This window comes from Schistocerca americana, chromosome 3, assembly GCF_021461395.2.
Source record: "Schistocerca americana isolate TAMUIC-IGC-003095 chromosome 3, iqSchAmer2.1, whole genome shotgun sequence".
NCBI classification, from domain to species: domain Eukaryota; kingdom Metazoa; phylum Arthropoda; class Insecta; order Orthoptera; family Acrididae; genus Schistocerca; species Schistocerca americana.
The window spans coordinates 425,334,106-425,360,885 of NC_060121.1; the positions used below are offsets into that span (position 1 = coordinate 425,334,106).

At 42.8% G+C, this 26,780-nt stretch overlaps 2 protein-coding genes across 4 annotated transcripts in view; one reads left to right on the forward strand and one right to left on the reverse strand.

Moving 5' to 3' along the window:
• The window catches only part of LOC124605841 (mitochondrial amidoxime-reducing component 1), a 118,117-nt gene extending 105,297 nt beyond the window's left edge, over window positions 1-12,820 (reverse strand). The window contains exon 1 of the mRNA XM_047137771.1: window positions 12,702-12,820. The gene's annotated coding sequence lies outside the window, so the exon portion shown is untranslated. The remainder of the gene's footprint in view (window positions 1-12,701) is intronic.
• Window positions 12,821-13,275: 455 nt separating this feature from the next.
• Window positions 13,276-26,780, forward strand: part of LOC124605646 (transcription factor IIIA-like) — a 68,327-nt gene continuing 54,822 nt past the window's right edge. The window contains exons 1-5 of one of the 3 annotated variants that reach the window (XM_047137468.1): window positions 13,276-13,632; window positions 14,263-14,596; window positions 16,015-16,127; window positions 16,201-16,374; window positions 17,300-17,454. In XM_047137468.1, the coding sequence (XP_046993424.1) occupies window positions 14,363-14,596; window positions 16,015-16,127; window positions 16,201-16,374; window positions 17,300-17,454 (676 nt within the window). In that variant the 5' untranslated portion in view covers window positions 13,276-13,632; window positions 14,263-14,362. The remainder of the gene's footprint in view (window positions 13,633-14,262; window positions 14,597-16,014; window positions 16,128-16,200; window positions 16,375-17,299; window positions 17,455-26,780) is intronic. The other 2 variants (XR_006978667.1, XR_006978668.1) reach the window with 2 other exon arrangements.

Sequence of the window (26,780 nt, forward strand, 5' to 3'; positions counted from 1 at the left end):
AGAAACTTCCGCAGCCCCACGTTGCGGCCCCTCATTAACTAGTATAACTGGACACCCTGCTTTCGAACATGTCACCTGCGTATAGTGAAGGCGCATATGATGCGCTAGTGACGTTACCCATTATTGTGCTAGCCAACATGGCTGTTTGAGACACTCTCATATCAAATGACAGGCACTAAGTCATGGCCCCACCCACATAGTGCGTGGCTGACCTTGCTAAACTAACTACTGGCATACCTGATAGTCTGCAACATACCCAGCTAGTCTGCCGTGGATTGATTAGATCATTCAGGGTGGTGCTACTCTTCATGACTGCCGTGTACACTAAGGTGACATTATTTAAGGGATAACGATATGTTTCTATACATATGGCGGTCGCGTGGGCAAGATATAAAAGGGCAGTGCACTGGTGGAACTGTCATTGGTACTCAGGTGATTCGTGTGAAAGGGCTTCCAGCGTTATTTTGGGAGCACGGAGGGAATTAACTGACTATGAACACGAACGGCTGCTGGAGCTAGACTCATCGAACATTACATCTCGGAAATAGTTACAGAATTCAATATTACGAAATCCACAGTGTCAAGAGTGTGCCAAGAAAACTAAATTTCAGGCGTTACCTCTCACCATGGATAGGGCAGTGGCCGACGGCCTCCACTTAACGACCGAGAGCAGCGTCGTTTGCGTAGACCACAGCTAACAGACAACACTGCCTAAAACGCACAAAGCAATGTGTCCATTAGGGCAGTGCGGCAAAATCTGGCGTTAACGGGCTATGTGAGCACATGTCCGACTCGACTGCCTTTGCTGACACCACATCACTTGCCGCCCCTCTCCTGGGCTCGTGACCATATCGGTTGGACCCAAGACAGCTGGTCAACTATGGCCTGATCAGATGAGTTCCGATTTCTGTTGGTAAGAGCTGATAGTAAGGTTCAAGTGTGGCGCAGACCCCACGAAGCCTTGGAACCAGGGCGTCAACAAGGCACTGTGCAAGCTGGTGGTGGTTCCATAATGGTGTGAGCTGTGTTTACACGGAATCGACTGGTTCCTCTGGTCTACAGAAACGATGATAGACAGAAAGTAGTTATGTTCGGCTACTTGGAAACCATTTCCAGCCATTCACGGATTTCAAACAACGATGATTTTTTGGATGACAATGCACCATTTCTCTGCGCCACAATTGTTCTTGATTTCTTTTAAAGAACATTATTGACAATTTGAGGGAATGATTGGGCCACCCAGATGAACCCTTCGAACATTTATGGGACACCAACAACACTTTCGCAGTTGTGGACGGCTATAGAGGCAGCATGGCCCAATATTTCTGCAGGAGGCTTCCAAACGACTTGCTGAGTCAATGCCACGTCGACTTGCTGCACTACGCCAGGGCAAAGGAGGTCCGACACGATATTAGGAGCTATCCAACGAACTGTCACCTCAGTGTGTTTTCATCCAGCAACCTTTAAGCATAGTTTCAAACCTTTATAAACTTTTTCTCGCTTACATACTTAACATTAAACAGACCCACAAAATCGTTACTTGCTATCGCCATATTCTGGAGTCCCTCAAGCTTGCGACAACCAATCTTACATAAATTTATTAGTTAACGAGATATTGCGGGAAACGTGCAAGGTGTCTTAAGATCCAAAGCGCCTGTTGATAGCTTGTTCACAAGGCTCTGAGCACTATGGGACGTAACATCTGAGGTCATCAGTCCCCTAGAACTTAGAACTACTTAAACCTAACTAACGTAAGGATATCACATACATCCATGCCCGAGGTAGGAATCAAACCTGCGACCATAGCCCGAGGGGTCTAAGGCGCTGCAGTCATGGACTGTGCGGTTGATCCCAGCGGAGGTTCGAGTCCTCCCTCGGACATGGATGTGTGTGTGTTTGTCCTAAGGATAATTTAGGTTAAGTACTGTGTAAGCTTAGGGACTGATGACCTTAGCAGTTAAGTCCCGTAAGATTTCACACACATTTGAATTTTTGAGACAGTAGCGGTCGCGCGGTTCCAGACTGAAGCGCCTAGAACCGCTCGGCCACACCGGCCGGCTGTCGATAGCTTACTACATCGTAACGTCCTAGCGAAAATAGCAAAGTCAAGTAAATAAACATATTTAAAAAACTACCAATGTCAAAAATATTTTTTGTATTTACAATTACAAGAATAAGAGCAGCACCAAAGTAAGGCTATCACTGCAAAAAGATGTGTTACTAACAGACATAAAAACAAAGACTTTAAATGCCATCAGTTCATAAGTTGTATAGCAACACTGTACAAAATTAAATAATAAACCATAAACGGTGCGTTGATAGAGTAGCATGGAGAGCTGCATCAAACCAGTCTCAGGACTGAAGACAACAACAACATGTGCTACTAATCAGAGTTCACTAAAACAAATTTTTGTGGGTTAACTGACAATTTTTTTTTCCTTTTAGAGCCTGCAGCACAGGTTCGGCCTAGGTGTCTATACATCCCTAATAGGGCCCTGGTTGTAAGTATTTTTGGAATTTGTAATAATTTCAACCTGTTGAAGTAACATTCTCTAGGGACACATCAATTCACACCAAGATAATCCTCTTGTGAATGTTGCAGTTCTTCTTCCAGTGCTTGCAAATATAATTGGAGAGAAATTCCGCCTTATTAAGGGCACTTTTACTGTTTCGTTTTGCGTAATGCGGAACTCCTCTTCAATGGTATCAAGATGTTTATCTAAGAGTCCCCCTTGTATAATTCAAGAGTGTACAGTTCTGTAAAGAAGTGTGATCAATAATTTAGTTCCCCCGTATTTTACTATCCGCATTTTCCCTTCTTTTTGAACAGGTAATCTGACGGTGTCTTGCTAAAGCCGGGTCCACACCGGACGCGCCGCGCCGCACACAAACGTGCGACACGGAGCAGCGACACCGGCCGTTGTGACCGAGCGGTTCTAGGCGCTTCAGTCTGGAACCGCGCTACCGCTACGGTTGCCGGTTCGAATCCTGCCTCGGACCTGGATGTGGGCGATGTCCTTAAGTTAGTTAGGTTTAAGTAGTTCTAAGTTCTCGGGGACTGATGACCTCATATGTTAAGTCCCATAGTGCTCAGAGCCATTTTCTTTGAACGGAGCAGCGAAGAATGGAGCTGTCTTCGTTGGTGCGCGCGTCAGTATAAATGCACGACTACACAATGAAAAATTGGAAGTGTTGTGTTCATACTTGTTTATCATCTGATGGTGGAAAACCACAGAAAACGTCGCCTGTGGAAGACACCAGTGCTGAAAAGCCGAAAGATATATGGCGAAAATATATTAAGCAATTTATATATCGTTATTGATCAGTAGGATATCAATGGTAAGATTGACGTGGCTGTCCTCACTGAAAGCGAGGACATGCTGAATCGAATGAACGGTCAATTAACCACAGAATATGGATTAAGAGTAAACCGAAGTAAGGCGAAAGTAACCAGGAGTAGACAGAAATGAGATTAGTGAGAAACTTAACCGTCAGAACTGGGACCACGAAATAGACAAAGTGAAGAACTTCTGCTGTATTGGAAGCAATGTAACCGCACGACGGACGAACCAAGGAGGTCATTAAAGAGCACACCATCACAGGTAAAGAGGGTGTTTCTGATCAAATGAAGCCCACTAACATCAATTCCCTTAATTTGAGGGACAAATTTCTGAGGATGGACGTTTGAAGTATGGCATTTTACAAAAATTAATCATTGACTGTGGGAAACGAGAAAAGAAACAAGAAAGTATGGTGGCTTGACACGATATGAGGAGGCTCTCTGCAGAATCAGTGAGGTGAGAAACGTGTAGAAAACATTGACAAGAAGAAGGGACGGGGGGGTAGCCCTGTGTTCACGTATCAGGGTTAACTTAAATGGTACTAGAGGGACCTGTAGAAGGCAGGAGTCTCTTCTAGGGGAGACAGCGACTGGAATACATCATACAAATAATGGAGGACGTCTGGCGTATGTGCTACTCTTTCAAGGGGAGGCCACAACGTTGGGATCACAGATTTACTTCAAACTTTGTACACCTTTAGTAGGCCATTAAAATAAGACAATAAGCAAGCAGGAGGGTGCGCTACTCTAGCGATTCCGAGAAAATCGCAAGAGAAGTTTTACGTATCTGTTATATAACGGATGTATCTGTAAGTAGATGCCAAATGCTTGAGTTCATGGTGATCAAGTGGTTAACGTTTGAGCTTCGAACGACGAACCTGTATGCAGTAAATTTTAATGTGTTTTTCCATCAGTGGTGATATTATTTAATTTGTATGACATTTTAGATGTAAAATAATTAAAAAATACATCTATTTGCGTATAGTGAATTTCATGTTATATGACAACATACTATTTTTAATTAAATTATTGGAACAAACCTATTTATAACTATCGACATGTAAATGAATAAACGCATAGTTTTCCTGGAAATGTATGCCTGTCGTGATTTGCGAAATCCCTTACACACGTAATCTGGTAAGGTACCCGGAACTGTTTTGCACCTCGACGCTTCGAGTTGCAGGCACAGAGGCAGGCCCCATTTGGCATCTAACTCGCGTAGCGGTGGGGCGTTGCTAATGGAGGAAGAACGAATAGTGTACGTGCAATTTCTTTGATATCACAGAATTTACACTTTTATTACAAAAATGAAGGTTTCAACGGGATCTGAACTATCGCCTCTTATACTTTTCATTCTACGAAGCTCGAGCGGTAACCAATTTTTTATTCTTAATCTCATTTTATTCGTTTTAGTTCGTTGCATCTGCTCGGGGCGGACGCGCAAGACACGTTTCAGTTCGTCGTTGATACATTAACTCAGTTTTTTTAATTACAGAATATTTTCAGACCCAGCAGTACACGACCTCTGATTCGGCAGTTCGTTGCCTTACCGACTTCGCTACTACGACTCGCCACTTGATCGCAATGAACTCTAATCTCCGGCCCCTATGCACAGATACATCAGTTACACAATAGACACGTAAACGTTCTTTTGCGATTTTCTCGGAAGTACCTGAGTACTGCACCTTACTACTAGCACATTATGTTGTTTTAATGGCGTACAAAAGGTGTACAAAGTTTGTAGTAAAACCGTGATCCCAAAGTCGTGGCCTCCACTCGGGAGATAACAACATTGGCGCACGAGGTGATTTCGTGTAGCGCAGCATAAAACCAATCAGAAGTTGGATGACAATAGTAATGCAGAGTTTGGATATTTTTATTACACATCGTGGAACGACTGGACCAGTAATAAAGAATCGAGACACCAATTATAGAGATGCAGTACGTTCTAAAGAGAGAATGGCAATAACACTATTTTTTATCTAAGTTGCGCATCTTGCTGGGAGCGATCTCATATTTGGTAAATAAGAATGGCTTGCAGCCAAGATGACGTGTTGTAATATTTTTATTTTTAATTAAAACACGCGATCTTAGCAGCCTAATATTCTCCTTTATTGTTGTTTCTTTTTAATTTTGTTATCAGTTTAATGTATCTCTTCACAGATCCAAGTAAAGGCTCCCAACGAGTATTCCTGAAGTGTGCTGGACTCTTAATGATGCACTGAAAAAATATGTAATCTTTATTTCAAATTTCTTTGATTACCAATAAAACTTGTTGTTTCTGTTGTTGTGGTCTTCAATCCAAAGAATGGTTTGATGCAGCTCTCCATGCTACCCTATCCTGTGCAACCCTCTTCACCTCTGTTTAACTACTGCAACCTACATCCTTTTGAATCTGCTTAGGGTATTCATCTCTTGGTATCCCTCTACGATTTTTACCCTCACGCTTCCCTCCAGTACTAAACTGGTGATCCCTTGATGTCTCAGAATGTGTCCTAGAAACCGAACCCTTCTTCTAGTCAGACTGTATCACAAATTCCTCTTCTCCTCAATTCTGTTCAGTACCTTCTCATTATTTACGTGGTCTTCAGCATTCTTCTGTAGCACCACATTTTCAAAAGCTTCTATGCTCTTCTTGTCTAAACTGTTTATCGTCCATGTTTCGCTACCATAAATATACTTTCTGAAAAGACTTCTGACACTTCAATCTACACTAGATGTTAAGAAATTTCTCGTTTCCAAAAATTCTTTCCTTGCTATCATCAACAGTCTACATTTTATATCATCTCTACTTCGACTATCACCAGTTATTTTGCTGCCCAAGCAGCAAAACTCATCTACTACTTTAAGTGCCTTATTTCCTAATCTAATTCCTTCAGCATCATATGATTTAATTCGACTGTATTCCATTATCCTTGTTTTGCTTTCGTTGGTGTTCATCTTATATCCTCCTTTCACGACTCGGTCCATTCCGTCCAACTGCGCCCGGGTTCGCTTCCAGGCTGGGTCGGAGATTTTCTCCGCTCAGGGAATGGATGTTGTGTTGTCCTCCTCCTCCTTCTCATCATCTCATCCCCATCGACGCGCAAGTCTCCGAAGTGGCGTCAACTCAAAAGACTTGCACCAGGGGACCAGTCTACCCGACGGGTGGCCCTAGCCACACGACATTTTATTTCATCCAACTGCTCTTCCAAGAACTTTGCTCTGTCTGACAGAATTACAATGTCATCGGCAAACCTCCAGGTTTTTATTTCTTCTCCCTGGATTTTAATTCCTAACCACATTTTTCTTTTGTTTCCTTTACTATATGTTCAATATACGGATTGAGTAACATTGGGGATGGGCTAAAACCCTGTCTCATTCCCTTCCCACCCACTGCTTCCCTTTCGAGTCTTTATAACTGCCATCTGGTTTCTGTACAAATTACAAATAGCCTTCCGCTCCCTGTATTTTACTCCTGCCACCTTCAGAATTTGAAAGAGTATTCCAGTCAACATTTTCAAAAGCTTTCTCTAAGTCTACAAATGCTATAAATGTATGTTTGTCTTTCCTTAACCTCTCTTCTAAGATAACTCGTAAAGTCAGTAATGCTTGCATCTTTATATATTTCTATGGAATCCAAACCGATCTTCCCCAAGGTCGACTTATACCAGTTTTTCCATTCGTTTGTCTAGAATTCGTGTTAGTATTTTGGAGCCGTGACTTATCAAACTGATAGTTCGGTAATTCTCACACATGTCAGCAACTGCTTTCTTTGGAGTTGGAATTATTATATTCTTCTTGAAGTCTGGGAGTATTTTGTCTGTCTCAAATCTTGCTCAGCAGATGGAACAGTTTTGTCATGGCTGGCTCTCCCAAGGCTATCAATAGTTCTAGCAGAATTTTGTCTATTCCCGGGCCCTTGTTTCGACACAGGTCTTTCAGGGGTCCGTCAAATTCTTCACGCAGTATCATATTTCCCATCTCATCTTCAGCTAAGTCTTCTTCCACTTCCATAACACTGCCCTCAAGTACATAGCCTTTGTGTAGACCCTCTATATACTCCTTCCACCTTTCTGCTTTTCCGGTCTTTGCTTAGGATTGGTTTTCCCTCTGAGCTCTTGATATTCATACAGTTGGTTCTGTTTACTCCAAAGGTCTCGTTAACTTTCCTGTAAGGGGCATCTATCTTGCCCCTTGCAAGATAACTGATGATGGTCGAAGTAGAGAGGATATAAAATGTAGACTGGCAATGGAAAGGAAAGCGTTTCTGAAGAAGAGAAATTTGTTAACATCGAGTAATCGTTTGTGAAAATATTTGTATGGAGTGTAGTCATGTATGGAAGTGAAACGTGAACGATAAATAGTTTGGACAAGAAGAGAATAGAAGCTTTCGAAATGTGGTGCTACAGAAGAATGCTGAAGATCAGATGGGTAGATCACATAACTAATGAGGAGGTATTGATTAGGATTGGGGAGACGTTTGTGGCACAACCTGACTAGAAGAAGGGATCGGTTGGTAGGACATGTTCTGAGGCCTGAAGGGAACACCAGTTTGGTATTGGAGGGCAGTGTGGAGGGTAAAAATCGTAGAGGGAGATCAAGAGATGAACACACTAAAAAGATTCAGAAGAATGTAGGTTGCAGTAGTTACTGGGAGATGAAGAAGCTTGCACATGATAGAGTAGCATGGAGAGCTACCTCGAACCAGTCTCAGGACTGAAGACCACAACAACAACAACAACAACAACGATATATGCTGCTACATCCTCAGATTTGTTCTCTAGCCATTCCTGCTTAGCCATACTTTCCAAGTAAAGTTACTCACAAATTCCTCCAAAGAGTCAAATCTGATGTCTTCCTTGATGGGAAGACTGGGTTACCCAATGTGATGATACAGACGTGAGTGGGTCAGAGGTGATTGGGGGGGACCGGTGGTTCAGAATTTTATCGAGTAAGGTCGCACTCAAGAGTGTGATCATGTTTTTTTTTATTTTATGTGATAATCGTATTTCGCATTCCACAATTCCGATAGTTCTCGGTACAGATCTATTAAGTTTACGTTTTGCGATAATTCCACTCTAAACTCACTTTGAAATAGAATGTAAATTAAATTACATATTTCACGTCAGTACACTACCGTATCATTTTGGTTCGGTAGAGAGAAACACGCCCAAATAGAGAGCGCACGAAGAACCACTTCCTCAGATGTACGAACACTGCGCGGGACTTGTTCGTTGTTGCTTAGCAACGCCCTTAGCGATGGGGTTTAGAGTCCACATCGGATGCGCTGCGTCCAATCTCTTCCTTGGTTTTGCGCCACGCATCGTAGCGAGTCAATTGTGGCCGATGGTTAGTCTCAGCTGGAGCGCAACAGCAGACGTGTATTAATGACCTCTGCTACGGAGGCAGATACTTTTATGAAATTTCTCAGTTTTCTGCTATCAGTTTACAGTGTGTAAGTGACGCTTAGGAAGGCATTAGTTCCAGGCACTACCCATTCTCGAATGCATATATAGCCACAGATGTGGATACATCGTTCTTGCCTCGTCAAACAATCGCGTGCCATGGGTATTTGTGCATACCACAGTCGTCAGTGTTTATCATCTTGTAATGCATAGCTATAACACACACTTGTTCATGGAACTGACGCATTTGTATGACAGTGACAAGGAAAATTTTATGTCAGCCCGATTATTTTGCTCGGTCATACACATGTGTCAGTTCCATATACAAGTGTATTACAAGATGATCAACACTGACGGCAATGCTAAGCACAAATAAACTTGGCACGTGATTTTTTAACGAGTCGACGATGTAGTCATATCTGTTGCTATAGATACATTTCAGAACGGGGTGTACCAGAAACTACTATACCAGAATAAAGTAATCTGAAATACAGAGTGGTGGAATGTTGTCCTCCTCCGGATTTATCGAGGCTGTGGTCCCCAGACAGAAGAAAATGACTGAAGACTCATAACCATGTTCGATACATGACTCTCGGCCTACTACCTCACAGAAAGACAACCAGCCTACCTTCGTGGAAGTGATTTATCTATTAATAAATTCTAAACTTTCTTAAATACGTTCCGTTTTCATTTTTTTTCTCATACCTAATTCGAACATTGTAGTCACTTGGGTCAGCCACAGTGCTCTGATATTTTGTATTTCTACTGCTGGTTACTTGCGTATTCACTCCTCTGTCGAGAACCAATGTCGTAACCATGTTACTCTCCTGAATTAGTTTATGTGTCAATTTTTTTATTCATAAGAAGACAAGGGTTATAGACGTAGAACTTGGTTTCGTATTTTACTTAAGAACAATAAGATTGGTTTCGAGTCAAACTACACCTAACAATGAAATTTTTCACTATGGGTAGAAAGCACTATTTTATCATCAGTTATCAACACACTTCCTGTACGAGATTCGTGTAGCACAAGTTGTTTCTTACAGTCTAGATTTCGAGTTTTGGTACTTAACTGCTGTCAGCGTCGTGCGGTAGCTTTCATCTTTTGCCCATGTCGTTCTAACACCACCAGTCACAGTACGAAACATTTTTACAAATGGCTGCCGTTATTTGCACCTATTTCGAAAGAATTTGAGCAGAGGCTGTATTTGGCATCGAAAATATCAGCGAAAGTTCCCCCTCTAAGAACGGATTTTCGGTAATATTTATCCTCTCCCCAAGTTTCTCTCGCATCTGTAATTTCCAGCAATCCCAACTTTTATTGTGTTCTGTCGACGTTTGAGAACTGTACGAAGAACAAATCTAGCAGGTAGGTAAACTGCATCCTGTGGAATATTGAGTGTTCCCTGTGCACCCAACAAATCAGTACTGCAATGTGTTAATCCTTGTGTACAAAAATTAAAGAAAGAAACATACTGTATCTGCGACGCACGTAGCACGCCGTATCATATAGCATATGGTATCTTGTGTTAATTTGTGTAATTTATTAAGCGAGTGTAATGTTCGGTAGTGATGAAAGATGTGCGGTGTTTCTACACCAAAGAAAAGAAGACCCAAAGACGTGGGTTAACTAAAAACGAAGACACCTCAGCACAGGCTTCAACAATACGGTAATGCAATGCATTGGAGGAGGACCCACCATATCGTTCATGGAAGCGACACCCTTAATAATTGCTGTACGGCAAAATGCAAACACTAATTATTCTATAGTAGCTACTCTAACTGTATCAAAAAACACATACAATCAAGAAAATGAGTGGTACCACAGCAAAGATCAGCTTAACTTTTGCAAAGTTTTAGTCTAAAGGCACAGCAACGCTGGAGCTTTGCTTAAAATTGCGTTGCTGGAGCGGAGCTTAAAATTGCCGCATTCCTAGCTGACAGCTATGTTAAAAATTGCGTTTTCTGATTCTAAGATAGCACAAAATCTTCTTGTGAAAAGGAACAAAAGCACGGTTGTTTTAAGATATGCTGCAGCACCTTCTCATAAAATGATTTTATTATCCAAAAAGTCAAATTCTTCATTGTGGCAGATGAAAGTACCGATACTGCATGGTCATTGCACTGTTGTCTGCTATTACAACAGACTTTAAAGCCAAATATTGAGAAGATTCTTCAGTTTAACTGAAATAATGATATGCCCGTAATTGATGTAACTGCGGCTACCTGTATGAAGAACTCACTCTACCGTTAATACAACACAACATTCCATTAAAAAACGTCGTTGGTTTTGACTCAGATGGTGCAAATGCTATGGTAGGGAAGCAAAATTCGGTACCCTGTCGACTAGAGAGAGTTTCTCCCTAGAATCATATTATCAAAATGCATTTCTCATTCATTTCACTTGTGTGCTAATGACGGTTGCAAAGCACTTCCTTGTCGATGAGAGGAACTTGCAAGACATGTGTATAATTACTTAAAAGTAAGTTGCAAACGGCAATGTCAGCTAGCTCAATTTTAAAAATATATGTACTTTAAAGCACATAAAATACTACATCCAGCGCAGACTCGTTGGCTTTCATTTCTTTCAACTGTTGAACGAACACTGGAGCAGTGGAACGCATTATTTTATTTTTTATTAATGAGTGGCCAAGAAGAGGTTAATACGTCCAAAGAGATTCTAAACTGAAATTGTTGATGGTATAGAGTAACCAGCCACAAAGTGGTTTCTATTTTTTATACACTTCATCATCGGACTGTTTTTTCCTTATGCCTTGACATGCACAAACCGTCATCGTTTGTGAATTGGTCTATAGTCTCTTCTGAAACCATTTTAGTTTTTACGGCTCGAATACAATAACTGATTGTCGACTGCAGTGACCAGTGCAGAGGGAAGCGGCAGTGTTAGCGGCGTGCCGTCACCCGAGATCCCAAGCTCTGCATAACTTAAAAAACAAGTAATAGCAGTAAATAGGCTTTGAGAGCAGACTTTGCCTAAGTTAGTCCATGATATATATCGACGGAACTGCACATCACGAACGATTGCATAACAATGCACTGCTCACTTCACTTTCGCAGATTTGGATAAGAACTGTCTAAATTATTACTAGATTTCCAAAATCAGATGCATTTCGGAACAAATGAAAACGAAAATTTATGCTAATATCACTTGGAACGAGTGGTACGTATTATACATACATTAATACTACCAACAGATCGTATGTATAATACAGACACGTATATTAGGTTTCATAATCCACAAGTCGGAAAAGCGTGGAGCTTAATCATTTCACTTCGTATCAGTCACAACTATTCTGCAAAACAGAATAACGGAGCTTCATAACGAGGTGTTGTTCGCTATCAGGGGCGAGAGAGAAACTGAACGCTATTACTGTTCAGGAAGTGCGCCAAATAATCTAGTTATGAAGCTTTGTTATTTTGATGTGCACAATAATTGAGTGTAATACGGATGTTATTCCCGCGTTCGATCAGGTGTTACATGTGAAAGGTTTATTGTTCAAATCTGTCAGGTAAGTAAGAATTTATAACACGGCACTCTTGTCATGTTTCCTACGACATACTGCATTTCTGCTATTGGTTGTCGCCTAAAAATATTATTTGGTCATAACATTCTTTATTTTTCTTGTTCGGTCCAAACACGCAAAAGTAATGTAGGACAAAGAATATTCGCCAACAAATTCTGTAATAATTTTCGTCTCTGTACGGTAATACCAATTGCATTTTGTTATTTACGCTTGCTGTACGAGACGTGCATCGGCTTATACACGAATTCATTGTAGCACTTACCAGCAGTTATTTTATTGAACCGGTACATTAACACTTGCACTTTAGCAAATAATTATGCTTCTACTGGTAGAATATCTACGCGAAGACATGATACGACAAGCAAAATAATTTGGTAAACAGAACTTGTCAACACCTACTACATAGTTTTTCAACACTGTAATGCTCACCTTACGAGGGTATTCAAGAACCGGTACAACCTCACTCGTTCAATGTAATACGAAAATAAGGCGCTTTTTGCTTGTTGTGACGATAATATGGAGCAGATACCCACTACGCTGGTCAAAATATTAGCTTACGAAGTACCGAGTCAACAACGCTACAACTTACTTTTTTTAAAAAAATATATGGGAAGTAATTTCTTTTACAGGAAAAAATAATCTCGACACTGTAAATGCTATCCTCAAGTTATATACTTTCATACTTCCAAATAAATTAGTTTATATTGAAAATATTAAGGCATATTATATACCGATAAGTATACCTAAAATACTTGCAATTTAACATTATTCGAAAATGCATTCTATTTAACCACAGTAAATTATTGCTTTACTTTTCTTGGTGTTCGTGTTAAGTATGCGTGTAATGTTGGCAGCAATCGAGGACGGCCGAAATAACTCCCCGCTCACGGAAGACTCACACCTTCAATTTGCTCTTCCGTCATGGGCTCTTTGCTTACTTGTCCTTCATAACTAGTCGCCATCTTGTTTTAGTAAGACGCTGACGCAGGGTGCCAACTTTAGTGGACCCTCACCCGTTCCGTAAATTCCGTATTATGTGTACCACTGTGAAAGTGTGAAGCACACGGCAAAGAGTGCTTTCCATTCAACTTTTGCTCTATATTTTGCAGTATTTGTTCAATAATTTGGGTAAAATTTTACTTACTACTCTGGCGGCGTAGTGTTGTGATGTTGGCAACGACCCTGTCAGGAAGTAAATTATTAATGTTGTTGCTTGTGTGTGGTTGACGGGTTGTTGTATGACTGTATGTTCTCCTGTCCGTTGGGTAAATTAATTATCATCGTAAAGCGAACATTTCATAACAAAATATTTTCATTAATGTAAACGTCACATAATTCCCAGAATGAAACCGCCGTTGCCGTAAGTAGAATTTAACAATATTATACCGCAGGTAATATGTAAATGTTTAAAAAGATTATAAGTATTTGAATGGAACCCTAATAACGCAGTGTGGAACGAGTTTATTAACTTATAAATTTTGATACTCATGAAGTAGTGTTACACGCTTTGTTTACCCGAGTTTTAATTGGAATTCTACACACGCATTGAGAGCACTTCGCATGTAGAAAATAACGGTATGGAATAATTGAGAAATTTCGTAACATCACTAATTCATTTTTAGCCCCACGTATAGAAGAAATATCTTCGGGCTGTAATTTGTCGTAAGTAACAGTTCAGGCAAAAATAGTTTCTGCAGTTACTCTAGCTGTAGAAACTGGTGTACCTTCGGATCAAGGATAAAATTTCTCTCACATTTATTTTGAAATTGTCGTTTTTATGGCTGTCTTATTCCTTTAAAACTGTTTATGAGTAACATTACATCGAATAACATGATGTATAGCCTACAAATATCTGAGAGTAAGTTCCTTCTAAGTGTCAAGAAAGTTTAAGCTTTGCAACTCCTGACATTCCATTACATTATGTGGATGGAAGATGTGTGTGCTTATTAAATGCTTAATGTACTGTAATAAACAATTGCCTTATTTTCAGGAAGCCTGAATTTTTCTGAAGATAATGTATTATTGAGATAAACGAGGAACTAGTAGTTTTTTGTGATACTTTCCCTTTCTGGGTTCATTTCGTAAATTCAATGGGTCACAGCTCAGAATCGGGCGAAACATCCGCCACAGAGACAGGAGACAATGTGGATTACACTGATGCTAAAAGGTATGATACCAGTGCATTTGTGAAGGTAGTAGTGTCAGACTCTGAAGATGACTCAAGTCCTACAAAAAAACAGCACACTTGCCACTATCCTGGGTGCAACAAAGAGTTCAGTAGGCCATGGCGCCTGGCAGCCCACCTGTCTACGCATACTGGGGAGGTAGGTTCTAAATTATTTTGCTGCAAATACAATTTCATGTAGACCATGCAGTTTGAGTCGTTATTTTATTTAGCAAATAATGATTTACAAATGTTCTGTGTGTCCTTAGTTAAATTGTGCAACCTGAAGGTCTATTGAACGTAGGCTTCCTGAGAAACAAAGTAAACACCTATACAGGACAGAAGACTGAAATAATTACCATCCTATGGGGAAAAAGTTAATTCCTTGTGTGCAGAGAAAAGTAATGCTGAGAGCTTGGTTGTGGCCACTTGTTAGTGTAAAAAACACTATTCTGTCCATTGAAGAATTCAGGATTGCTGCACTAAATATAGTGTTGAATAAATTGCTGCTGTTGGTTTTCATTCTGGGCCACAATAAAAGTATACCATTGCATGACTTATTAGTTACGGTTACCTGATATTTTATCGAATACCACCACTATTACTCGAACTTCCTATTTCAATCATGCGCGGAATTCATAGTGCTTTGTAGAGTACATATGTAGATATACTGTTATTACATATAATTTCTTAACTAGTGGTTTTCTGTGTGTCCTTTTAAGCTGTGTGACAAGTTTTCATTAGCTCTTCATTAGTTTTTTCTTGAATGCTACTGAATAAGCAACTGGAAGTACCCAGTGTGCGCCATTAGTCACAGTTAGTGACAAAATACTTCATCAAATATATTTGTAAATATACACAAAAACTTTGTGACTGGCCAAAACTCATACATTGTCAGAGGATAAAGAGGAATATTCCATGGTAGATGTCAACTTTGACCAGTAATGTTGGAAACGTGTAACGAATGTCATAAACAGCGTGGTGACTGTAATGTGATATCTGTGGTATCAGTCTTGTCACAGCAATCAGGTTTTTTGCTTCCATATTCATTTGCTTCATCAGCTATTACCAAACTGAAAATACACACCAAAATGTGACATCGCAGCAGCCCTTAGCATTACATCACTGGTCAAAGCCAATGACTAGTATCGAATATGGTCCTCTAGGCCTATGTTGGCCACCTGGCATTTGTAGTAATTGCAATTAACATGGTGCAGAAAGTAAATGATTCCATTCCAGCACCCCCCCCTCCCCCCTCTGCCGCGACCCTCAACTCTAGATTTGCAGAATGTGGGTGAGAGGCATGAAAATTGCAATTAGGCAGACATTATAATCAAAATTTTGCCTTTGGTTTATTTAAAAGAGCATGTACATGTATCTTCTTCGTTCCTGAGCAGAATAACTGAATTTGTAAACATACTGAAAACACAGGTAAAAAATTGGCACCCACCACAAATGTAGAAGGTACTTTGTGGTTACCCGTTTGTGGTAAAAATAGTGGCATTTTTACTCATTGCATTGTGATATTCTGTTAAGTTAGTTATTTAAAATGATATTAATTGTGAAATTATTTCACAGCTTCCATACAAATGCAGTTTTGATGGTTGTGACAAAGCATACACTACTAACAGCCATCTCAGGAGGCACATAGCGAACACCCATCAGCGCAAAGAACTAGAAATTTTGTTCAGGTAATTGGAGTTTCAGAATATATTCCTGCTGTTGTAATATTGCTGTATAACAAAAGTCACTGTGGTGTTGCAGATGCCCATTCCCAGGATGTGAGGCCAAGATGAAAAGCCAATGGAACATAAACAAGCATTTCAAGTCAAAACATGAACCAAAAGCTTTTAAATGCACTGTGTGTGTGGAGAGTTTCCGGAAGCACAGTCAGCTTAAAGCACATATGTATGAGCACACTGGTGTGCCACCTATTCAGTTAGTACCAATTTTCTAACCATTAATATGCATTCTAGTTTAGTTACTAGTTACACTATAAAGGGTTTAAGTTTCTTTTCAATTTTTCCACATTTAACCATGTATTTCACATTAAACTGTTACATTGTGAGATTAGGTGGATAAACTAGATTTATTTAAATTCAGATTCTTTTAGTAACCTATCCAAATGGACATAAAGGTGTGAGATGTTTTACAGGAATTTTTGATAATGAATTTTGCCTATTTCTCTTCCTATAATTTTCATTCTACTACTGGAATATGGATGCACATGTCCTTAGGAAATGTAAAGAATAATAATAAAAAAAAGGCAGATACTCAGTGAAAAGTCAGGAGGAGGAGGAGGTGGTGGTGTCATTGGGCAAAGTTGATATTAGTTCTTGATGGGGTTTGAAAAAGAACTGTCATGACATGTAATGGATTCTACATGAGATAGTTAAATGTGAAAATTTGTCAGGTTGTTGTGTTTTGTTGTTGTTGTTATATTTTATTTTTTCCTCTGCCACTGGTAGAAAGGTAATTCTGCACTCTGATATCACTGAAGCTATGGAACCCTGGAATACAGTAAAGTTCCCTATTCCATTGGCTCCAGTGCCAGTCGGCTCACAGTTTTACTCTTGATTTCTTGTTAGTTGACAGGTTGAAATTATTGTAGTGTAATGTGACCAATGTACGTTTTTTTGTGCTGCTTGAAAACTTATATGCTTCAGCTCCTAGTGAGGAAAATCAGATTACAGAGGCATGAAATTTATTATTTATTCCATCATTTAGACCACTGAGTTTAATAAAGAAAGATGCACAAATACTTCCAGAAGTAATTGATTTTTGTATAATTTTGCTAATAAGCAAGCATTTCATTCTTTTATGTTCTGTTTGTATAGTTTTAAATCGGCACTGGTCCTTACAGATGCACGATATGTAATGCAGGATTTCTGAAAATTGGGGATCTCAACAGGCACATGCGATGTCATAAACAACACACATGTTCCAATGGTGAATGTAGGCAGGTTTTTGAAACATGGACACAGCTTCGAAAACATGTGGCACTTGAGCACCCAAAAGGTATGCCAAAGTTTTACGTAAAAACAGAGCAATTCTGATCAGAATTTTTAGTCTAATCAATTTAGAAAGAATGTTATTCCACAGTTGTAGATTCAGTTGTTCATAATGTGCAAGCAGGTCTTCACATTACATTGTAATTCCAGTGTCTCTATCCTTTTCCGTGTTTGTTCCAGTTGTTTATCTTGATAAATTGTAAAATTTCTGAAGGATTAAAACCTGAAAATGTTATTACTCTTGTCTATGAAATGTTATGATAGTGAAACTCTCACATCAATTATGCTCACTGAGTTCTAGATAATGAAGCCTAATATAGTCTTCTTTTTCAAACAGATTGTATCATTCTGTCAAATGGACAACATCATTTAGTCTTAATTGCATTTTATTGTGCCATAATTTAGGAGTAAAAGTAATAACTAGCCAAATTGTGTGTGTGTGTGTGTGTGTGTGTGTGTGTGTGTGTGTGTGTGTGTGTGTGTGTGTGTGTGTTTAAGTCCAGAGAACTATGAAGTCTCGATGTCAACTGCTTGGAGACTGGCCAGGCAGCATCCTGTAAAGCTGTCCAGTGAAAGAGTGCCAGGAAAGCAGTGCAGTGGCATATGCCTCGTGTAGGCGAGACAGTGCCGACAACAACAGTGCTACATGCGGCAAGCATAGCGCCATGTGGTACTGGTGCGGCTGCTGGAAGTGTGGCGTCCCACCCCACATTCATGTTACTGGTGTATGGGAAGGGCAGCAACTTTTGGTAAACCGCTGTGCGGTTGGTGGGAGGGGCATACCCAAAGCACAAGGTACAGTATCCCTTTTTATTGATGAGGAGATGGTGGAGAAATAGTGCTGTGTGACCTGCAGCTGTGAAGTAGGCCGCAGCTGAGAATACTGCGACCATTCTTCCCCAAAGAAGAGATGACAGAGCCATCACAAAGAGAGTAGTGCTTTCTGTAGAGCAAAGGCATCCCAGAGCAGGATGGCAGACCCAGGTATGGGTACAAGCAACAGCAGAAGCCTGGTACTGGAGGCAGGGCCAGTGGTTAGTGGCACAGAGGCAGCCACAAAGAGGGAAAGGGGGGAGGGGTGTGTCTGCTCAAAGAAGCACCATAAGGTATTGTGGTCAAGAAGGAGCAGCAAAACTTTCAAGACCGTAGAACAAGAATTCTGGGTGAGCTCAGCTGGTGTCCCGTGGAGTTTTTCCTTATGAGAAAAGGCAGGCATTCTATGCAGAGCAGAAGGTCCTTGATGCCACAGGAAACAGTCAGAAATGGAGACTTCCTGGAGAGCAACCAGTTCTGGGTGGTGCAGTGTGGGGTCCTGTAATGCACACGACATGCACTGTGAAATCACCTGTCAGAGAAGAAAGCAAGAGCCTGACGTGAGTGTGACCTAAACACAGAGGGGAAGAGTCCTGGGAGAGGGGGGAGGGTGCCAAGGGTGTGGACTGAGCATCAACAACGGGCAGGAAGGTAGCGTAATCTCTCAGCAGGGGACATGCTGAGATCAGCGGAGTGACACAACCCTCAGACGGAGGAGAGTTCACGGAGTGATCAGGTGCTGAGAGCACAGGAAGTAAAAGAGAGGGTCTGATGGAGGGGGCGTAAGGGTGGGCTGGGGGTCCTGAAGCTGGGGGGGCCTGGGAGTAGAGCTGGCAAGGGTGTTGGAGCCCGAGCAGTCAGTGCAGGAGGTGGAACTGCTGACGGCAGAGGAGCTGGAGGAAGGCAGGAGACAAGCCTTTGGATGAGTGTTATGGAATGCAGAGGTTTTAAAGTGTTACATCCATGCGAGGAAGGCAGGTCAGGAATCCAAGGCATTGTTGAAGTCGTGAGGAGGTGGAGGCTGCTTCATCCATGCCTGGGCCAGGGCAGTGTCGGGAACAGTTGAGCTGTTGTCGAAGAAGAGTGGAAGCACACTGTATGGGTCTTTCACTTAGGCTATAAAGATTGCATATTGCCAACAATGCATCACAATAATGTTGTCTGACAACATTGTGGCCACACAAATTGCAGTTACGTGTGCTCTAACATTACAACCGCCCACACCCAGCAGTGTTTGTGGTGCCACATTTTTGGTGGAGAAGTAATTACAAATGGCTACACTATTGCCAGAAAATGGACAAATGGAAGGATGAGACCTGGTGGAAGTAAGAGTGGCTGTACTGCTTTCAAATAACACAAGAAATCAAGTTATAAATACCAAGAGAAATTGGGCTTTGTGGATATGTCGTTTTTTCCAGTAAGTGGAATGCTGTTGATAATTTAACTAATGTATTGATGCTGTTCTGGAATCCTACCAGACTGTCGAAAAATGATTTTGAATTTCTTATACAAGTAACTGGTCCAAGAAATGCTAAAACTAATACAAATAGAAGGCAGGGTATACCAATTACAACCTGACTGGTGATAATGCTCTGGTTTTTAGCTGTTGGCGATACATACAAAAGTTTTTTGTACCACATCAAAGTTAACTATTCATCAGTAAACTTCTTGGAATGGTTAGCATATTGGACTCACATTCGGGAGAACAGTGGTTCAAACATGCGCCGAGCTGTTCTGATTTGGGTTTTCTGTGATTTCCCTAAATTGCATAAGGCAAATGCAGGGATGGTTCCTTTGAAAGGGCGCTGCTGCTTTCCATCAGCATCCTTGCATAATGCAAGTTAGTGCTCTGACTCTAATAACCTCATTGTTGATGGGACGTTAAACACCAGTCTCCTCCTCCTCCCCCTCCTCCCCTCCTACAACCTTTGTGGTATCAAGAGCGCATAATGCTTTGGTAGAAGTACTTCATCAAGAAAAGTTGCATTCCCCCCCCCCCCCCCCCCCCCCCCCCCCCAGGTAATACCATCAATTCCTACTTCAGATATTCCTCAGTATTGTATGAAATTTAGTGTAAATGACCTGGAAGATCCAGGGAAATCATGGGAATTTTTTTATCTGGGAGAAAACCAGGAAAACCCAGGAATTTTGCAGAATACCGGGATTTTTTTAATATAGTTTTCAGTAAAATTTTTGTAATTTTAGCTGCTAAGAAATAATACTCTAAAAAAGGATATTACTGTATACCGCTACTGGAGCAATAAAACGTTAATGAGAGGAAAAAAAAACTAAAATAAAACTTTAGTTGGAAAGGTAATGTGCCATGTACAACAACACACAGTGCTCATACTAGCATCTGTCAGCAGCAAAACGTGCCAAAGGCTTTACGAAGACTATGCAATGCTTCATAACAACAAATTGCCTCTGACGAGCGTGACAGGCCTGAGTTAGAACAGGGGTTAGAATAGGCCCAAGGTATTCCTGCCTTTATGTGTATGGTTTGACCTCCATTTTTCAAAATTTTCCTGAAGATGGAGCCAATTGGCAAAAGGTGCCTTCCATGGTGCACCTTATCCATCATGCATTGAGATGTTTTGCCTACTTTCTCATCATGGTATTGCAGTCCCTCTCATCCTCCATCCTTTGAATGAGGACACCTTCCTGGGTGCGATTTCCTCCACTTGCTATGCAGTGTCGTTCTCTGTGCCAACGATGACCATTAAATTCTTTGCACCGCATATCCAGCACTGTAGCCAGTCCATTGTGATGGGGCCGCCATGTACCCCGTTGGTTGTAGCCCCTTGACTACACAGGGATAGCTCTGCTGATGCCTGCACCGTTAACTCCCCACATATGCCAAGGAGTAGATGCCCGTGACCCTGGGGCATCGGGATTCCCAGAAATGGCCATCCTGCCAGGAGGCCTTTGCTGCAGCTGCGTGACGCCCTTGGGGAGGGCCCCTGGTTGGAGTGGGTGGCATCATGTGGGATAACGTGCGATGAAGCGTACCAAGTCATCAATTGCTGGTGATGAAATGCCAGCAGACTCTTCAGTGTTCCAAGTCTCAGTACAATGCAAGGAAAATGATCCTAAATCATTCCCCTCCCTGGCCACACCATTGGAGGAATGCCAGTCTAAGGATGGCAGCGAGCCTTATCTGCCCCAGCACGTTGTATATATGAGAGCTGATGGGGGCTCCTTTGTCTCAATGAAGCGTCAGATTTTTGTGGAGCATTTAGATGACAAGTTTGGGGAGGTGTAGGGCTTGTCCAAATTACGGTCAGGGTAAGTCTTGATAAAAAGGCATCCTCTGCCCAGTCACAGGCATTACTGTCTTGTGACAAGCTAGGGGATGTTTCCATTACCATCAAGCCTCATGAGAGCTTAAATATGGTCCAGGGTATTATATTCCACAGGGACCTTCTTTTGCAGTCTGACGAGCTGCACGCCAACTTAGAAAGACAAGAAGTTCATTTTGTCCGGCGCATTCATCGGGGTCAGAGAGATAATGAGGTTGCCACCAGTGCCTTCATGTTGGCATCTGAGGGTGACACTTTTCCTGAGAAGGTCAAAGTAGTGGTCTACTGCTATGATGTCAAGCCATATATCCCTCCCCCTATGTGCTGCTTTAAGTGCTGGAAGTTTGGCCATGTGTCTTCCCGCTCTACTTCCAGCATCACATGTCGAGATTGTGGATGTCCATCCCCTCCTAATCTTCCATGTGCCCCGCCTCTGATCTGTTTCAACTGTGGAGAGCATCATTCCCCTTGCTCACCACACTGCAGTATTTTACAGCGAGAAACGAAAATTGTGAAATAAAAGACCATGGCCCGACTGACTTACACTGGGGCCAGAGGAAATTTGAGTGCCTACATCCTGTGGCTATGACCTCCTCTTATGCTGCCACTACGAGAACAATTGAAGCCCTGTCAGTTCTGTGAGTTCCAATCAGCTCTCAGAGCCAGAAGACTACACCTGCACCCTAGATGGTGGGGGGCACTTCCCTACCTGCTGCTCCTGCACCACCCACCTCAGGAGCACTAGTGCCCCCCCCCCCCCCTCCCAACCATCTGGGACACCAGTCCTCATTTCTCAGCCAGAGAAGCATAAGTTTTCTTTGGCTCCTCTTGCTAGGAAGGGGTCCCTTGGGTCACTCCCTTCCCAGGTTTCTGCTAGTGGGAAAGATGACACCCGCCAGTGGCTGAAGTGCCCAAAAGCAGCTGGTCGTACAGCTTCATGATGATTCTCAGTCCCGGAGACTGAATCAGTGAAGCCCTTCAAGCCGGAGAAACCCACGGATAAGCAAGAGAAATCCAGAAAGAAGACCCCCAAGACCAAGGGAATTGCGGTGGCACCCACACCACCACTGCCTACAAGCTCTGCGTCTGAGGATGAAGTGAAGATTCTGGCATCTGCTGAGGATCTAGATCTCACCCGACCATCAGACATTATGGATGTAGCCTGTTCAGAAAATAAGTTGGTGACCGTGAGGTGTAGACTGCCTCATTGAGTGTTTCATGCCTTCCCGGTCTCACGATCCCATCATCTTCCACTGGATTTGCGGCGGTTTTTCCCACCAACTGGCTGAGCTGCAGCAACTGTTCAGCTTAACACCTGCTTTCTGCATTGCCCTCCAGGAAACCTGGTTCCCGACAGTGCAGATCCATGCCCTTCGCGGCTACAGGGGATATTACAAGAACCGTAGCAAAAATAATAGTGTGTCAGGTGGAGTATGTCCTGAACTGTTTATGTTGTGAACCTGTGCCCACTCTAGCTGCTCTTGAAGCTGTGGCTGTCAGGATATGGACGACGCAGGAAATAACTGTCTGCAACGTATATCTCCCTCCAGATGGTGCGGTACCCTTGAACATATTGGCTGTGGTGATTGATTAACTTCCTAAACCTTTCCTACTTTTGGGAGATGATAACGCCCATAACCCCCTTGTGGGGTAGCACCATGCTTATTGACCATGGCAGAAATGTTGTAAATTTACTGTCCCAACTCAACCTCTGAATCTTAAATACTGAGGCCGCCACACATTTTAGTGTGGTTCATGGTAGTTACTCGGCCATTGATTTATCAATTTGCAGCCCAGGACTTCTCCTTTCTATCCCTGGAGAGCATATGACGCCCCATGTGGTAGTGACTACTTCCCCACCTTCCTGTCACTAACCCCGGCGTAATGCCCACAGACACCATCCCAGATGGGCTTTAAACAAGGCAGACTGGGAAGCTTTCACCTCTGCTGTCACCGTTGAATCTCCCCCACATGGTGCCATCAATATTGTGATTGAGCAGGTCACTTTAACGCTAATTTCTGCAGTGGAAAATGCGGTCCCCCGTTCTATAGGGTGTCCCATGGTGAAAGACAGTCCCCTGGTGGTCACTGGAAATCACTGAGACAATTAAAGAGTGTCGGTGAGCATTACAGCGACATAAGTGGCACCCTCCCCTCGAGCACCTAATAGCATTTAGGCAGATCTGTGCCCATGTTCGCCTGCTTATAAAACGACATAAACAGGTGTATTGGGAGAAGTGCGTGTCGACCATTGGGTGTTGCCATACATCACCTTCTCAAGTCTGGACAAAGATCAGATGTCTTCTTGGGTACCAGACCCCAACAGGTGTCCCTGGCAATAATATCAATGGTGTGCTCTCTTCAGACGCAAACGTGATTGTCTAGCACTTTTCTGAGCACTATGCTTGAGCCGCTGTGTCGGTGAACTACCTTCCAGCCTTTCGCACCCTCAAACGGCAGATGGAAAGAAAAGTCCTCTCCTTCAATACATGCCTTAGTGAACCCTATAATGCCCCATTTATAGAGTGGGAGCTCCTCAGCACCGTTGCATAGTGGGCCGGCACAGCTCCTGGGCCGGACGGATCCACAGTCCGATGATTAAACATCTCCCGTCTGACTGCAAGCGGTATCTCATCATCATTTTCAACCAGATCTGGTGCAATGGCGTCTTTCCATTGCAATGGCTGTAGAGCACCATCATTCCAGTGTTAAAACCCGGTATAAATTCGCTTGATGTGGATAGCTATCGGCGCATCAGCCTCACCAACATTCTCTGTAAGCTGCTGGAAGATATGGTGTGTCGGCAGTTGGGATGGAGTCATGTGGCCTACTGGCTCCATGTCAGGGCAGCTTCCGCCAGGGTTGCTCTACCACTGTTAATCTTGTGTCCCTTGAGTCTGCCATCTTGAACAGCCTTTTATACCTGGTTGCCATCTTTTTTGATTTACGAAAAGTGTATGACAAGACCTGGCCACATCATATCCTTGCCACATTATACGAGTGAGATCTTCGAGGCCTGCTCCCAATTTTTATCAAAGACTTCCCGTTGCTCCGTACTTTCCGTGTCCAAATTGGTGCCTCCCATAGTTCCCCCCATATTCAGGATAATGTCATTCTCCAGGGCTCCGTATTGAGTGTATCTCTATTTTTAGTGGCCATTAATGGCCTAGCAGCAGCTGTAGGGCCGTCAGCCTCTCCTTCTCTTTATGCGAATGACTTCTGCATTTCATATTGCTCCTCCAGTACTGGAGTTTCTTAGTGCTGCCTACAGGGAGTCATTCATAGGGTGTAGTAAGTGACTGTAGCCCAAGGCTTGCAGTTTTCAGCCGCAAAGTCGTGTGTCATGCACTTCTGTCGGCATCATACCATTCATCCAGAACCTGAACTTTATCTTAATGACGATCTGCTCACTGTAGTGGAGACTTATCAATTCTTAGAACTGGTTTCCAACAGCCGATTGATTTGGCTACTTCACCTTTGCCAGCTTAAGCGGGAGTGCTGTCAGCACCTCAGTACTCTCCACTGCCTGAGCAACACCAACTGGGGTGCAGATGGCTGTACGCTGCTGCAGCTCTACAGAGCCCTTATTCAATCCCTCCTTGACTATGGGAGTCTGGTTTACAGTTCAGTGGCACCCTCAGCATTGCGTTTACTCAACCCAGTGCACCACTGTGGTGTTCGCCTAGCGACGGAAGCTTTTAGAATGAATTCGGTGATCAGTGTCGTGGTTGAGGCTGGAGTCCCTCCATTTCGCATCCAATGTACACAAATGCTAGACAGTTATGCGGCACACTTTCGCAGTTCTCCTGAGCATCCAAATTCCGTCTCCTTTCCCCACCCGCGGCAGTACATCTCCTGCATCGGTGGCCCGGTCAGGGCTCACGATTGTGTTTTGCGTTCGATCCCTCCTCTCTGAACTGGAGTCCTTCCCTCTATTTGAGGTCCATTCATGTACACCTCCATGGTGTACACCTTGTCCAAAGCTTCATCTGGACCTTTTGCATGGCCCTAAGGACTCCGTTAACCCCGCTACTCTCCGCTGTCACTTTGTCTCGATTCTTGACATGTTCTGGGGCCCTGAAATTGTTTACAGTGACGAGGCGATGGCCGATGGAAATGTTGGCTTCTCATATGTCCATATAGGCCATATTGAACAGCATTCCTTGCATGCTGGCTGCGGTGTTCTCACTGCAGAGCTTGTGGCCGTATCTCGTGCACTTCAGTACTTCAGTTTCTGTTCTGCTGAGTCGTTTCTTCTCTGTTCGTACTCCCTGAGCAGCTTACAAGCTATCGACTGGTGCTACCCTCACCATCCTTTGGTAGCGATAATCCAGGAGGCCATCTCTGTCCTGGAACGCTCCAGTCATTTAGTGGTGGTTGTGTGGACTCCAGGGCACATTGGAATCCCAGGCAATGTACTGGCTGGCCAAACGGGCTATACGGAAGCTACTCCTGGGGATCGGCATCTCTGAAACTGACCTGCACTCTGTCTTACGCCGCAAGGTTTTTTGGCTTTCGGAGATGGAGTGGCATAACAGTATACACAACAAACTCAGTGTCATTAAGGAGAAAGCAAATGTGTGGAAGTCTTTCCTGCGGGCTTTTCGCAGGGAATTGGTTGTCCTTTGTCGGCTCCGCATTGGCCATATGTGGCTCACACATGGTTACCTCCTCCGTCGCAAGGACCCACCTCAGTGTCGCTGTGGCTCCCAAATGACAGTCATCCTCCTCTTTCTGGACTGCCCGGTTTTAGCCGCTCTGTGGCGGACTTTTAACTTTCCCAGCACCCTACCTGCGGTGTTGGGCGACAATGCCTCAACAGCAGCTTTAGTTTTACATTTTATTTGTGAGGGTGGGTTTTATCATTTGGTCTGAGTTTTGGCACATGTCCTTTGTCCCTCTTTGTTCTCCACCGTAGGGCTTTTAGGGTGGAGGTTTTAATGTGTTGCAGATTGGCTGGCTTCTCCTTTTTTATTCTCATGGTCAGCCAGCCATGGTAATCTGCTTTCTTGTTTTTAATCTCTTCTCCCAGTTTCTTGCACCTGTCTGTGGTTTTCTTGTCCTGTTTTGTCCATTGTAGTGTTTGCTGTCCTTCTGTCTTTCTTCTGGTTCCTCCTTTCTCCTGTTATTGTGCCATACGTCTTCTTTGTTTTCTTCTTTCCCCATGGGTAATTGTTCTACTTTGAACAAGGGTCTAATGGCCTCGCAGTTTGGACTCCCC